This window comes from Canis lupus, chromosome 4 (assembly GCF_048164855.1).
Source record: "Canis lupus baileyi chromosome 4, mCanLup2.hap1, whole genome shotgun sequence".
Lineage (NCBI taxonomy): Eukaryota > Metazoa > Chordata > Mammalia > Carnivora > Canidae > Canis > Canis lupus.
In genome coordinates this window covers 49,516,172-49,530,231 of record NC_132841.1, presented here as the reverse complement: position 1 = coordinate 49,530,231, position 14,060 = coordinate 49,516,172, and the positions used below count along the sequence as shown (strand labels likewise).

General features: G+C 36.0%; 1 protein-coding gene across 3 annotated transcripts in view; it reads left to right on the top strand.

Annotated features, from left to right (window-relative positions):
* GABRG2 (gamma-aminobutyric acid type A receptor subunit gamma2) overlaps window positions 1-10,565 on the top strand; it is a 107,275-nt gene extending 96,710 nt beyond the window's left edge. For 2 of the 3 annotated variants that reach the window (XM_072824256.1, XM_072824253.1), the window contains 3 exons: window positions 4,536-4,741; window positions 6,752-6,775; window positions 8,130-10,565. In XM_072824256.1, the coding sequence (XP_072680357.1) occupies window positions 4,536-4,741; window positions 6,752-6,775; window positions 8,130-8,405 (506 nt within the window). In that variant the 3' untranslated portion in view covers window positions 8,406-10,565. The remainder of the gene's footprint in view (window positions 1-4,535; window positions 4,742-6,751; window positions 6,776-8,129) is intronic. The other variant, XM_072824255.1, reaches the window with a different exon arrangement.
* The last annotated feature ends 3,495 nt before the right edge of the window (window positions 10,566-14,060 follow it).

The following is a 14,060-nucleotide window of genomic DNA, read 5'->3' as shown; positions in this document are numbered from 1 at the left end:
CTAATATGTCATTTAAAGCCACTGTTTCTCTACTGATTTTCTGTCTGAATATTCATCCAATGATGTAAATGGGCTGTTAAAGTCCTCTACTATTATTGTATTACTGACAATTTCTCCCTTTTTGTCTGTTAATATTTGCTTTATATGTTTAGGTGCTAGTATGTTGGATGTGGAAATATTTACAAACATTATGTCTTCAAGTTGCATTCGTCTTCTTATCATTATGTAATGCCCTTCTTTGTCCCTTGTTACAGCCTTTGCTTTAGTCTATTTTGTCTCATATAAGTATTGCTACTCCAGCTTTTTTTCTCAATTTCATTTTCATGGAATATATTTTTCCGTCCCTTTACTTTAAGCCTGTATATGTCATTAGATCTGAAGTATTCTCTTGTTGGCAGCATATATATGGATCTTGTTCTTTAATCTATGCAGTCACTTTATGTCTTTTGATTGAAGCTTTTAGTCCATTTATAAAGTAATTATCAATAGGCATGGATTTATTGCCATTTTAAAAATTGTTTTCTGGTTGTTTTGTAGTTCTTTCTTGCTTTATAGTTTGACGACTTTCTTTAGTGTTATGCTTCAATTACTTTCTCTTTATTTTCTTTGGGGGAGGGGGTATCTAAGTTTTTGGCTTGTGGTTACCATGAGGTTCATTTATAACTTCCTAAGTATATAGCAGTCTATAACAAGTTTCTGGTTACTTAAGTTCAAACACATTCTAAAAGCACTACATTTTTACTCTCCTTTCCATGTTTATGTATATGATGCCATATTTTAATCTTTTTTTTTAAGACTTTATTTATTTATTCGTGAGAGACACACAGAGAGAGAGAGAGAGAGAGAGAGGCAGAGACACAGGCAGAGGGAGAAGCAGGCTCCATGCAGGGAGCCCAATGTGGGACTCGATCCCTGGTCCCCAGGATCACATCCTGGGCTGCAGGCGGCGCTAAACTGCTGCGCCACCGGGGCTGCCCTTAATCTTTTTATTTTCTGTATTCCTTGATTAATTTTTGTAAATATAATTGATTATACTAATTTTGCATTTTAACCTTCATACTAGCATTTTAACCTTCATTAACTTGTTACCTTTAATGTATGTTTGCTTTTACCATTAAGGTTTTTTTCCTGTCACAATTTTCTTATTTCTAGTTATGGCCTTTTATTTTCCACTTAAGTCCCTTTTATGCCAATTTAGTGGTGATGAACTCCTGTAACTTTTGTTTGAGAAACTTTCTCTCTTTCAATTCTGAATGATAGCCTTGTTGGGTAGAGTATCCTTACTCATAGGTTTTGTTTTGTTTTGTTTTGTTTCCTTTCAGCACTTTGAAAATCAGGGCTATTTTCTTCTGGCCTACAAAATCTCTGCTGAAAAAATCAGCTAATAGCCTTAGAGGGTTTTCTCTCTCCTGCTGCTTTTAAGATTATCTACTTATCTTTACATTTTTCCATTTTAATTATGTGTCTTGGTGTGGACCACCTTGGGTTTAGCTTGTTTGGGGCTTCCTGGCCTGGATGTCTATTTTCTTTCCCAGATTAGGGATGTTTTCAGCTCTCATTTCTTCCAACAAGTTTCTACCCCTTTCTTTCTCTCTTCTCCTCCTGGAACCTTTATAATATGAAAGTTAGTATGTTTGATGTGGTCTCAGAGATTCCTTAACTTATTTTCATTTTTTAGAATTTTTTCTTTTTGCTGTTCAGCATGGGTGCTTTCCTTACCCTGTCTTCTAGCTCACTGATCCATTCTTCTGCATACTCTAGTCGTCGTCTTCTTTTTTTTTTAAAGTTTTATTTATTTATTCATGAGACTCAGAGAGAGAAGCAGAGACATAGGCAGAGGGAGAAGTAGGCTCCTTGCAGGGATGGGATTCGATCCCTGGACAGGGGTCACACCCTGAGCCAAAGGCAGACACTCAACCGTTGAGCCACCCAGGTGTCCCTATACTCTAATTTTCTGTTGATTCCCTCTAGTGTATTTTAATTTCAGTTATTGTATTTTTGGCACTGATATTTTTTATTTCTTTGTTCTGAGTTCATTCAGTCACTTCTCAAGTCCTATGAGTATCTTTGTGACCATTACTTTGAACTCTGTCAGGTAGTTTGCTTATGTCCATTTTGTTTAGCTCTTTTTCTGTGGCTTTGTCTTGTTTATTTATTGGAACATTTGTTTGTCTCCTCATTTTGTCTAACTCTCTGTGTTTGTTTCCATATATCAGGTGGGTCAGCTCTATCTCCTGATTTTGAAAGTAGCGGCCTCATGTTGAGAGCATGCTTATGGTGCCCTGTAGCACAATCCCCTCCTGGTCACCAGAACCAGGTGCTCCAGGGATATCCCCTGTATGGGCTGTGTGCACCCTACTGTTATGACCGTGACTGCTGTGGGCACAGTGTTGGGTAGGGTCTACCCCTAGCACAGCGAGCTGAGAGGCCTGGTTCCAGGTACTATGGGCATGCTGGTTTGTGGGGTTAACTCCCCAGTCCCTGGGGAAAGGTTGCTTTGAAAGGACATTGGTTTTGGCAAGGGCTGCCTATCAGCTGTTGTGGGGAAATAATCTCTTTGAGGGGGTTGCTGGTCCCAACTGAGATCACCTGGCCAGTTATGGTGGGACAGGAGACACTTTGGAGGGGTGCGTTCTGGGGAGAGTGAATTATGGGAGATGGATCTGTTGAGGAATGATGGGGTGGGGCAAGTGCTGCTAGCAAGTAGAAAGTTTCAGAACTGGCTTTTACAAGTAAATAGCCACACTCTGGTTTCTCTTCAGATCGCATAAATCTTTCGCCTTTTACAAGTAAATAGCCATCTAGGCTGAAACAGGGCAAGGAAAATGGTGCATATCAGCACTTCTGTTCCTGGAGAAAGCTTCTGCAGGTTCTTGCCCCTTTAGCACACATTCAAAAATCAGTCAATAGATCTCCTTCGTGTATAACCCAGGCACTTTTCAAACTAGTTCTTCTGTGTTGGAATTCATGGTGAGTAATAAGGCATGCTGGCTCTTTAAAAGTGGAGACTTGGTTTCCTTTTTTTTTTTTTTTTTTAATTTTTATTTATTTATGATAGTCACAGAGAGAGAGAGAGAGAGAGAGGCAGAGACATAGGCAGAGGGAGAAGCAGGCTTCATGCACCGGGAGCCCGATGTGGGATTCGATCCTGGGTCTCCAGGATCACGCCCTGGGCCAAAGGCAGGCGCTAAACCGCTGCGCCACCCAGGGATCCCATGCACCACCCAGGGATCCCGAGACTTGGTTTCCTATAACACTCTGGCTTTCCTGGAGTTAAACCCTGCTGATTTTTAAAGCCAGATGTTATGGGGGCTCATTTCAGTGCAGGCACACAGGGATGGAGGTGCCCATCCCCTGAATCCCCTTATTCCTCCATGCTTGTGATATCCCTCCTACTTGTGGGTAGCTGCAACAGTAGTTTGATTCCTACCATGCCTCTTCTCTCATACCCTTCTTGATATGGCCTTCTTTTTAGGACTTTAGTTGTTATAGGAGATATGTTCTACCAATCTTAGATTATTTTCAGAGTAAGTTGCAATATATTTAGTTGGTATAGCTAGGTATATCCATGGGGGTAGTGAGCTCAGTATCTTTCTACTGCACCATCTTCACTCTCTATGATGGGCTTTAAAAAATTCATTAATTAGAACATGTCACTTAGCTCATCTCCTCTATTTAACACCCTTAATGGATCCTCCTTGTACTTTAAATAAAAGGTGAACTCCTTTGCATGCTTTGCATAATAGAACTTCTGTTATCTCAGCATCACCTTGATACCCTTGCCCCTCCCCAGATGATAGGTATTCTAATTTTTTTTTAAAGAGATAGTGTGTGGGCAGCCCGGGTGGCTCAGCGGTTTAGTGCCACCTTCAGCCCAGGGCATGATCCTGGAGACCTGGGATTGAGTCCTGCGTCAGGCTCCCTGCATGGAGCCTGCTTCTCCCTCTGCCCGAGTCTGTGCCTCTCTCTCTCTCTCTCTCTCTCTCTGTGTGTGTCTCTAATGAATAAATAAATAAAAAATCTTTAAAAAAAAGATAATGTGTCCCTTCCTCAGTATCTTCTTTTATTTCCTCAGCAATTAGAAGTTGGTGTCTCCTAACTTTTTTTAACTTCTCCTTAACTTTTTAAACTCTGCCTTAAAAATCACGTCCTCAAAGATATATTTCCTCAGTATTACATATAATTAGGTTTTCAACATCCTTGCTATTCTTCATGACACAAACCATAATTTATAAATATACTTTTCTTTGTGCAATTAATTTAGGGTTCTCTGTTACTAAAAATAAGTTATATAAGGTCAGGGAGCATGTCCATCTTATTTCTCAGCATCTACTCACTGCTTGTTATAGTAACTGATACTTGGTAAGCAGCCAATAAATATTTGTGGGCTGAGTGAATGGATTACAGTTATGCCTCCTTTCCCATTACTAAGATTACTTATCAGAAGTCACAAAACAAAGTTGGTCTCAGTAGTGACTCAGTTACCCTACTTAATGATGAGGTCACATGATCTGTTTTACTGTACCTTTCTTCAGGTATCACCACTGTCTTGACAATGACCACCCTCAGCACCATTGCCCGGAAGTCGCTCCCCAAGGTCTCCTATGTTACAGCCATGGATCTCTTTGTATCTGTTTGCTTCATCTTTGTCTTCTCTGCTTTGGTGGAATATGGCACCCTGCATTACTTTGTCAGCAACCGGAAACCAAGCAAGGATAAAGACAAAAAGAAGAAAAACCCTGTATGTATCATTTCCCATTGGGATCATTGAAATTTATATGTAGAAAGCCACCTGGTTTTGTTTTGATTTCGTCTTAGCCTGTCTACAACCTAAATCTCAACACTTTAAGCTCTAAAATAAAAACAGAATTTATGAGTTTGGCTGCATCATAAGAATTAATTTTGGTCATTATTTACTTGGGAGAGACCTGATTCACTAAGACAGACTCTTACTCTCTTCATTGCATAGGGATTATAAACATTGCAGAGACATGCATTTATTTTCTAGTTGCTGTTATTCTAGGTTTCATTGTCATCTTTCTGCTCCTTACTATAACATTCTTAAATTATTGGTGTTTTAAATTAACATTTCCGTTCAAGGCTTTCTACTAGGAAGCCACAACAAACACTCTTGAAGTTTCAAAGATCACCACACTTTTGCAAGTAATTATGTGTGTGTGTTTTATCACCAGAGGATTACCGTTGGTTTCATATTCAAAGTGTATCATTTTGTTTTTAAATGAAATGGATCATCTATTGTTTGGAGAAGTTACTTAGCCTCCCTGTGTCTTTGTTTTCTCATATAGAAAATGAGCATTACACTATATGTATATTATATATATATATATATATTAATTAAAGGGCTGCTGTGGTAATGAAGGTAAAAAGCATCACATGGTAACTTACAAATTAAATTCCTTACCATTAATAGTTGTGATCATGGTTGATGTTGATGATTTATATAGTTTCAGTGATTTGGAAAAAGGTAGGATGACTTCACCTTGCCACGAAACTTTAAATAGAGATGATAAAGCACAAATATACAAGCTTAATGAAATTATCCTTTAATATGGATGTTGGAAAGAACAAGTAGCTACCCATTTACACACATGAGTATAGAGGTTGTCTGGTTTCCAGGAAGCTCCACAGAAGTTAAAGTCTGTTCCCTTCTAAGACAGGGGCAAAGGAAGTCACACTAGCTTCCTGAATTTATAGACTTTCCTGGTCTACCATAAGGGCCATGAGAGAGCCTTGATGGTAGCTAGCTATCTGACCCACCAGCTTTGGGGGAACTAAATTATAATGAGGAAATATAGCTAATTCTAGGTTATATCATGATGGATCTCAAGGAACCCTGGTGAAATTCTACAAATGGCATATATTTTTCTGAATTTAAGAATCTGTAACAGGTAAAGAAAAAAAATCATTAATCTTGATAATTAATACAAAAATGTTTATCCTTAATTTCCCAAATATTCACTATGCTTTATGCAGTTCTTTCCTTCCCTGTCTGTTTGCCTCTCTATCTTTGCATTTTTTCTATCCTTATTTTATTTTCCTTATTGTGTTTTTTAAATTATTATTTCTCCCCATCCTTCACTTTCCATTACATTTTTCCCCAAGAAAAGGGTTTTATGACACTCAACATTATTATATGTCAGCATTAACAAGGATGTGACAGGATGAGCTTTTAAATAAGAGTCTTCAGAAAATGCCCCTATGCCTTTTCTAACAGCTATACCTTCACAGAGGGGATTAAAGAAACTGAAAAAAATCAAATTACCTGAAAATTTTATGGATTTCCATCTTGTAAGCCAATTGGATGATTCATCACAACTAGAAAGAACCTATGCTATGAATGAGAAGCTAAAATTTCATTTTTCCATTAAATATGCCTTTTGGTTCATTGTGTTAAGATTTACCTATTAAGGCCTCCTTGATATTAATTAGAAAATAAAATCACAGTAGTTTTATACAGGGAAGCCAGGCAATGGAAAGCTTCTTCACAGGTGAACAACACTGGCTTTTGCAGTTAGATAATTGTGGATTAATTTACTGAAATCCTCATATTCCATTTTCTAACTTTATTCCAAGCCCAGAATTGTCCTTCTGTGTTTATAATTTCAGTTCATTTTACTATGTTTTTAAAATGTATTTTTAATTTATCTTATTTTGTCTTTTTCTTTTCCTTTTTTCTTCTTTTAATTAAAAAAAAAAAATGCAATTCTCTTTTCTGTCTACAAACCCAAAGCTTCTTCGGATGTTTTCCTTCAAGGTATAATGTTTTTGGAATGAAAATTCACTGCATGCAACTGCTGAATTTAATTATTAACGCTTACATGGTGTTTCAATTTTTTTTGTTGTTTTTTTAGTGAATAGATATTTAAGTATTCTACGAGAGGTAAGACCTTTGAGCTGAAGGTAGTTCTATAGATTTCTAGAGTTGATTTGTCAGCCCTACACTAATTCACAGAAGTTTTACCCTATCAAGCTATAAACTCTATGGCATGTCATTAGAAAAGAGTGCCTCCTTAAATATGAAAGCCGGAAGTTATTCTCTTTTTTCAGATAAAATTCACTGACTGCATCTACCATATATATGTAACTCTGTAATCCTAATTCAAAACAGGATTGTTTTTTGATAAGTAAATTTGATAATCTCCATTGATCTCAACTCTACGTATCAGTTCTATAAAAATAATACTCTGGAGTGCTTTAAGTTATAATACCCATCCCTTCTTTTTAGGGCAATCCAGGGCCTTTGGGCTCTATCATGCAATAGTGCAATGCTATTTATTTTCCCAGTTGAATTCTGATAACTTACACAGAGATACTAGGATTTGTATTTATAATATCATAAAACTAACTCTTCCAAATTAAATTAATCATTGAGATTTATACTACTTTGATAATTAATATGGCAGCAACGATTACATTATTCAATTAATTGGTATTAATTTCTTCTCAAATGGTAAAAAAGGTGGTAGTATTTTTTTTCTGAGTTTTCACTTACATGTAGGTGAACATTGCTGATGTTCTGAAGCTTCCAGATGCTGAATTGTAGACAAAGCACTATATTTCTTCAAAACATAAGCCATACTATTTGTGGTATTAACTCAGAAAACACCTATATTTATGTAAATTTTAACATTTTCTTTTAATAGCATTTAGTACATTTGCTCAGTGTAATGGGGTTTACTATTTGTGTATAGGTAAGCATGACACAAAATTTGAGTTCAAAATTGATGCATTTTATTTCTTTGTTCTACTCACATGCAACACCATTAAATGCCTTCATGTAACCAACCTCACATCTAATATTTACTAGAATAAGATTCCATGTAGTTGTTTGATTTAAATCTTTAAACTTTGAGTTCTTTTGGTGTTCAATCTTCTTGCTATAGCTATTAGCTTGATGGTATTATTTTCAGCTGCACTGCTTAAGCTCAAAATTTGAAATCTGCAAATGTGCTATTCTTCTAAGTTCAATTTTACCATTGTAGATCACGATTTCATAGCAATTCCTGAGTACTCATTTTCAGATTCATCATTCACCTTGGTGACATTATGGAGACCTAGTTTAGGATTTATCAAGTATCACTAACTACTCTTCCCTACCCTTGTCTCAGGCCCCTACCATTGATATCCGCCCAAGATCAGCAACCATTCAAATGAACAATGCTACTCACCTTCAAGAGAGAGATGAAGAATATGGGTATGAGTGTCTGGATGGCAAGGACTGTGCCAGTTTCTTTTGCTGTTTTGAAGACTGCCGAACAGGAGCTTGGAGACATGGGAGGATACATATTCGTATTGCCAAAATGGACTCATATGCACGGATCTTCTTCCCCACTGCCTTCTGCTTGTTCAATCTAGTTTATTGGGTTTCCTACCTTTACCTGTGAAAGAGGTATAGGTTTAATTGATGTGGGTCTTATTCACTAAATCTCATGGAGAGAAGATGTCCTTTCTAAGTCTGCTTAAATAATCCCTTGTGTGGTTTACAATAATTTAAATTTGTTTCTATGTTCTTAACCCTCTAAATTGTATTACTGTCATATTGTTTATGCCCAACTCTCCTGTGGTAAGTGTAATTTGAACTAAAATGTTTGCTGTGTTTCAAATCTGCAAGGCAAAGTGAAATTAGAGCAAGAACACTGAAACCAAACAAGATATTTTTCAGCTACAATGATTAAAATAGTGGAAACCATGGCTACTTAACAGTGGTGGTGTCCTTAATCAGTTCAAAACACAATTAGATGCAAAAGGTCCAAAACTGTGCCCTGTGCTCATTTGGGGGCAGGTTGTAGCAAATTTGGTCCCAGTAGGATATCTCCCTCATTTGAGAAAAAAAACACAAGTCACTTTAAATATAAGAGCCTAGACTAGAAATCTATTATACCTCTATCCCAAGATAGGAAGAAAATTTCCTCCATATCACATGTACAATGATGTAAATATTTCAATAGCATAGAATGCTTCAAGTTTAATGCATGCATCTCTTTAGAGCCAAAATAAATGGAATGAAGTTAACATCATAAAGCATTGTCTTTTATTCTGTGACTTTGGGCCATCAAAGAATTGTGAATGTAATTATAAGGGTTTGGGTTTGGAATTGGAGGGAGGAATTTTCTCTACCTTCTCCCTCAAGCATGAAGATTCGAAAAACTTATTTTTTTTCCATATTAAAACAATTTAAGTAAAATATAGACTGAATAATTGACATTTGCCATCTCTAAATATGCCCAATTTCATAGAGTACAAAGTAATTGTATGTGCTTGCAGCTATTTTTTTCTTCCTTTTAGGATGATAGATTATAACAGAATTTATTCTCCATCTCAAGATCTGCTTCTAGTGATTGTGAGTGCCTTGTGGGCAGAATCCTTGTCATTTCCTCTTTGGGTCCTTAGCACCTTATATAGTGCCTGGCACATGGTTGGTGCTCAACAGATACAGTTTGAAGTGAATTGGCTTCATATGCTTCTGTGAATCTCTGAGCCAGCTGGAACCAGTAATACATCTTTTCACAAAGGCATTGCCAAATGTTATTTGATCTTGTGAAAATTAACAGAAGGATCCAAAGACCTTTGTCTAACCTAAAATTTTTGATAATGAACAAAAATAGCCAAAGTCCATACTTCTCTTAAAATAATACTTAAGTCCTATGTTTATGCATAGAAATGAGTCTACTAGGGCATAATTAGAGTTTGCATATTTTTTTCAGGTTTGGGGATGAGTTAAGTTTGACCCATCCACAATTCCACATGAAGACATGACAGGCAAGAGCAGGATTCATACCTGACTGGTGTTCAGAATGTTTTATTCTATGCTCTGTTCAAAAAAAAAAGAAAGTACAGAAGATTAATTTTTAAAAATTGAAAGAACAGATGAATGATTTACATGGAGGTTGAACCTCTGACTGTGGCCTCATTCAACTATGTGACAATCACATGAAGTGGTTGTACCAGACTTCAAACATGATGAGTTGAGCTCACCTTCATGTACTCATCCTGAATCCTTATTTTTCTAAAATAGCATCCTTTGTCAGCTCTTTGTGGCATCATTTTTCTAAGTTAGAATTCAATCATAGCCAGTATAACTTGATAGATAATCTAAAGAGTAGAAAAGAAAGAGTGGCTTTGTTATAAAACCATGTAAGGTCCTCATTGAGTCATCTGGGTGAATCTTGAAACACATTTAGCTGCCAATTTTACACACCTTTAATATATCAGTGCTCTAGTATATAACCTCAAACACATGTAAATAGAATTAATTATTTTCATGTTTTGAATTGTTAACATATTTAATGTTGACTCTTTGGGAGAGTTGTTGGCAAATTTTCAATGGTGAGAAACATTACTGTCAACTTGAAATGTATTCTGTAATGGGGACACTCAAAAAAGCTAGCTTTCCAATGTGTGCATAGTACTGGCAATATGAATATATATTATATGTAATCTAATTCTTAATTATTAGCTGCTCCCCATCTATGTATTTGAAAACCTTTTCACAAAGGGACTTGCCTAATTATGTGGACTTTTACAATAAAAATGCTGCATTCTAATTGATGGTGGCATGTTAATGGTCCGGCTAGACTTGTTTGTTGTAAAGATTGTAACCCCTCTTTCCTGTAGCATTCCCCAATACTGCCTTCCCTTTATGTGAACTTTATTTGTGGGCAGTATGATCTTAGTATGCATGGTATTGTTCCTCACTTCGAAGAGATTAAGAGCTCCATATTTGGAGTATGGAATGGAAATGGACGGAAGAAATATCACCAAGTAAGTAAAGCTCAAACCTGTGTACCTCAAAACTTGTGGTGTGATTAAGAACACGGACATTAGTGTCAGACATAATTGGGATCCCAACTCTACCATTTACCTGTTTTTTGACAATTGCCAATTCATCCTTTATAAGACTCCATTTTACTAGCTAAAACATATAGTAATGCCGTCCTATACACTAGCACTCAGCAAATGGTCAAAAATGTCTTCTTTTACTTCCAGGGCCTCTAATATTCTGCTGCCATGATCCTCCCAACTCCATCAGATCGGCTTTCCTTTAAAAATCCAGCAATACTCATGTATGTCTTAAGGTGACACTATAGCATGTTTTCATTTTTAAGGAGTGTTCGTATTGCAAACATTCCTTTAAACTATAGGTTGAAAAACTGAGACTCTTTTGTTGGGGAAATCATACACATTAGTTACTTTTAAGGCCAAAGAACCTTTCTCTGTGGCCCCCAAACTTAAAAACATAGGGAGACATGCTTCAGGGACAGTGTCATATTTTATTGAAGTCCTTTGAAATTCTCAAAAGAAAGTAACCTAATCCTTTACAAGCACTGCTGCCCTAACCTTCCTCTGCCTGTCTTTCTTTTGGCTCTCATGGCTGCCTACATCCAATTTAAACATCTCTTTCTCACCTTCTAGACATGTTACAAAAAAGAGCTTTCACTTAGGTTTTGTCTTCTGTCTAACTCAATGCCCTTATCTTTAGCTGAGTGCATATTCATTATATGGCCTTCACCCCCCCCCTCCTTTTTAAGTCTCAATAGTATTCTGACGAGTAGCAACAATTTTTGTCTGTGATGAAGGTCAAATTAAATTAACCAAATGATGCAGTCTTTGGGGATTATGTCAAAAATTGCTATCTCTATGCTTTGTCACTATGAATTTTTGTCAAATGTGTAGGAGAAAGGGAGAATGGCCTAGACCTAAAACTCTGCTATATTTTTTTAGTGCTGGTTGAATTGCTCAAAGGTCACACAGCCAGTTAATGGCAAACCTGGGAGAGGCATCTGACCGTTATGCTTTCTACTGGGTCTTACAATGTTTCAGGATTTGGAAGTAAAATTCTGAGATATTTTATCTTTCTGTTAATGCTTTAGGATCTGCCAAACTTGCAGATGCTTTCTTTCTTTGATCTTGACCTCACTTTATTTTATTGCAATGAGTCAAATTTTAGAATACCCAGCAAAAGAGGTAAGATGATAAATTTTGCATTTCTTTTATTCTCTACCTAAAGTAATGATCAATTGATATGTTGTACCTACTGCTTTCAGAATTCTGTTTGAAAAAAGAGACTGCCAGTTATCTGAAAAATTCCAGACTCAGAGTTGGCCTTTGTCCCTCAGGGCTTGAGATATTAGAGTTTCCCATGGTTAGTCTCAATAGGCTCATTATTTTTACTATATCAGGAGAGTGGTAGGATTTATTTATTATTTCTTGTTCTGAGATTAAAAATCATAGACTGATTATAAATGTAGTTGCAACTTTCTTCACCCAAATTTGGGATATAAATAAAGGTTTTCCCTTATTATTTGTATAACAAAATGGCAAAGCAGGAGCTCTTGTTCCAATTTACCTAGGTTCAAATCCAGGTCCTGTCAAGACCTATTATACCTGAAAATGGGAATAATAACAATGGCTTATAACTCATAGTTTTATTATAAGAAGTAACTGATTTAATACCAAGAAAGGACTGGATAGTAATAATTTTCCTCAGCACATATATGTAAGATCAGAAAAGAAAAGGCAAATGATCATAGTTTAACTTACTGAAGAATAATGATCATCATTTATGAAGTGAATTACTATATATTCCCACTTTGTATAAATAATAAATATAAATAATGAATAATATCTTTACTGACATACCATGCTTGAGAAATTCATTCATGTACATAGAGAAAATTACAGAGCCAAGTATTGGTAAGTAACTATTCCCCAATATCATTTAAATCACCATAGATGATACACATAAAGATATACATGTAGATATCTTCTAAAAAATAAAAATAATTTTCCTTAAAAACATGGAAATGCCTAATTGGACTGCTAAATATGCATTAAGTGGTATCAATAACTGTATAATTTCATTTAATATGTTTTTCTAATATAACTAAGCCAATAAATTATTTTGTAGCTAAATTTATAAAATCCTTAATGAAATGAACATGGGGATTCACTCATAATTGAAGATTCTTGCCAAAGAGAAAAAAAAAATGTCACTGGACCAGGGATAGAGAATTCAAGTCGTATCAGGGGATTTTTTAGATTTATTTAATATTTTAGAAAGAGAGGGAGAGAGAACTTGGTGGGGAGGGGTAGAGGGAGGAGAGAGAATCTCAAACAGACTCCACACTGAGGGTGGAGCCCTAGGCAGGACTCTATCTCACAACCCTGAAATCACAACCTGAGCCAAAACCAAGAGTCTGATGCTTAACTGACTATTCCACTCAAGTGTCCCACATCTGGAGATTTTCCTGACAATTCCTATCGTAGGAGACTCAGTTTCATATGTAAATAAGGGCATTTGGTCCTTTCTAACCCATCTTACTTCTATCACTCCTCTGCTAATGTTATTGATGCTATCTAATATTCAGATTTTTCTAAACTGTGTCATATCTCCACACAGTTGCCTAGACTCTGTCCAATTTCCTTCTTGAGTCTTTTCCAAAATAGTGCCATATTACTAGATTGCCTTTCTCGTTCACACACTGAACAGTCACTAATTAAAGAGTCTACCTAGCCCATGAAGCCTTTCCAGCCAAAAGTATGATAGGCTATTTTATTTCTTCCAGTACTTAATGGGATTGTTGAGTAACCTAATCCTAATGTTTACCTCAGCTAAGTAAGTACTAATCTTATTCAATCCTCTTAGTAAACAAAGTTTAAATGGACAATTCTGTGACAAGAGTCTAGTATAAATAATTCAGCACATTTGCATCTTAAATCAAGTTATCTTCTATCTCCCTGCTATAAGTATATAAATTTGCCTTTTAGTTTTTTTCTGTTACTTGTATTATTTATGGGTCTAAAAATAAGTCCCTTATCAAAGAAGTTTTGATTAAGCATCTATAAAATCAATTTTATATAAAGCTTTCAGTAAACACATATCAAGAGCCTTACAAAGGACACTGTGAGTATAGGAAGAAATTAATTTTAAGGCATTCTCTGCTTCAAAATGCCCCGTAATATGATAGAGGAGTCAGATAAGAATGTAAGTAACTATAATGGAGCTGCACTGAATAGGTGCTAGTAGAAGAAATTATTAG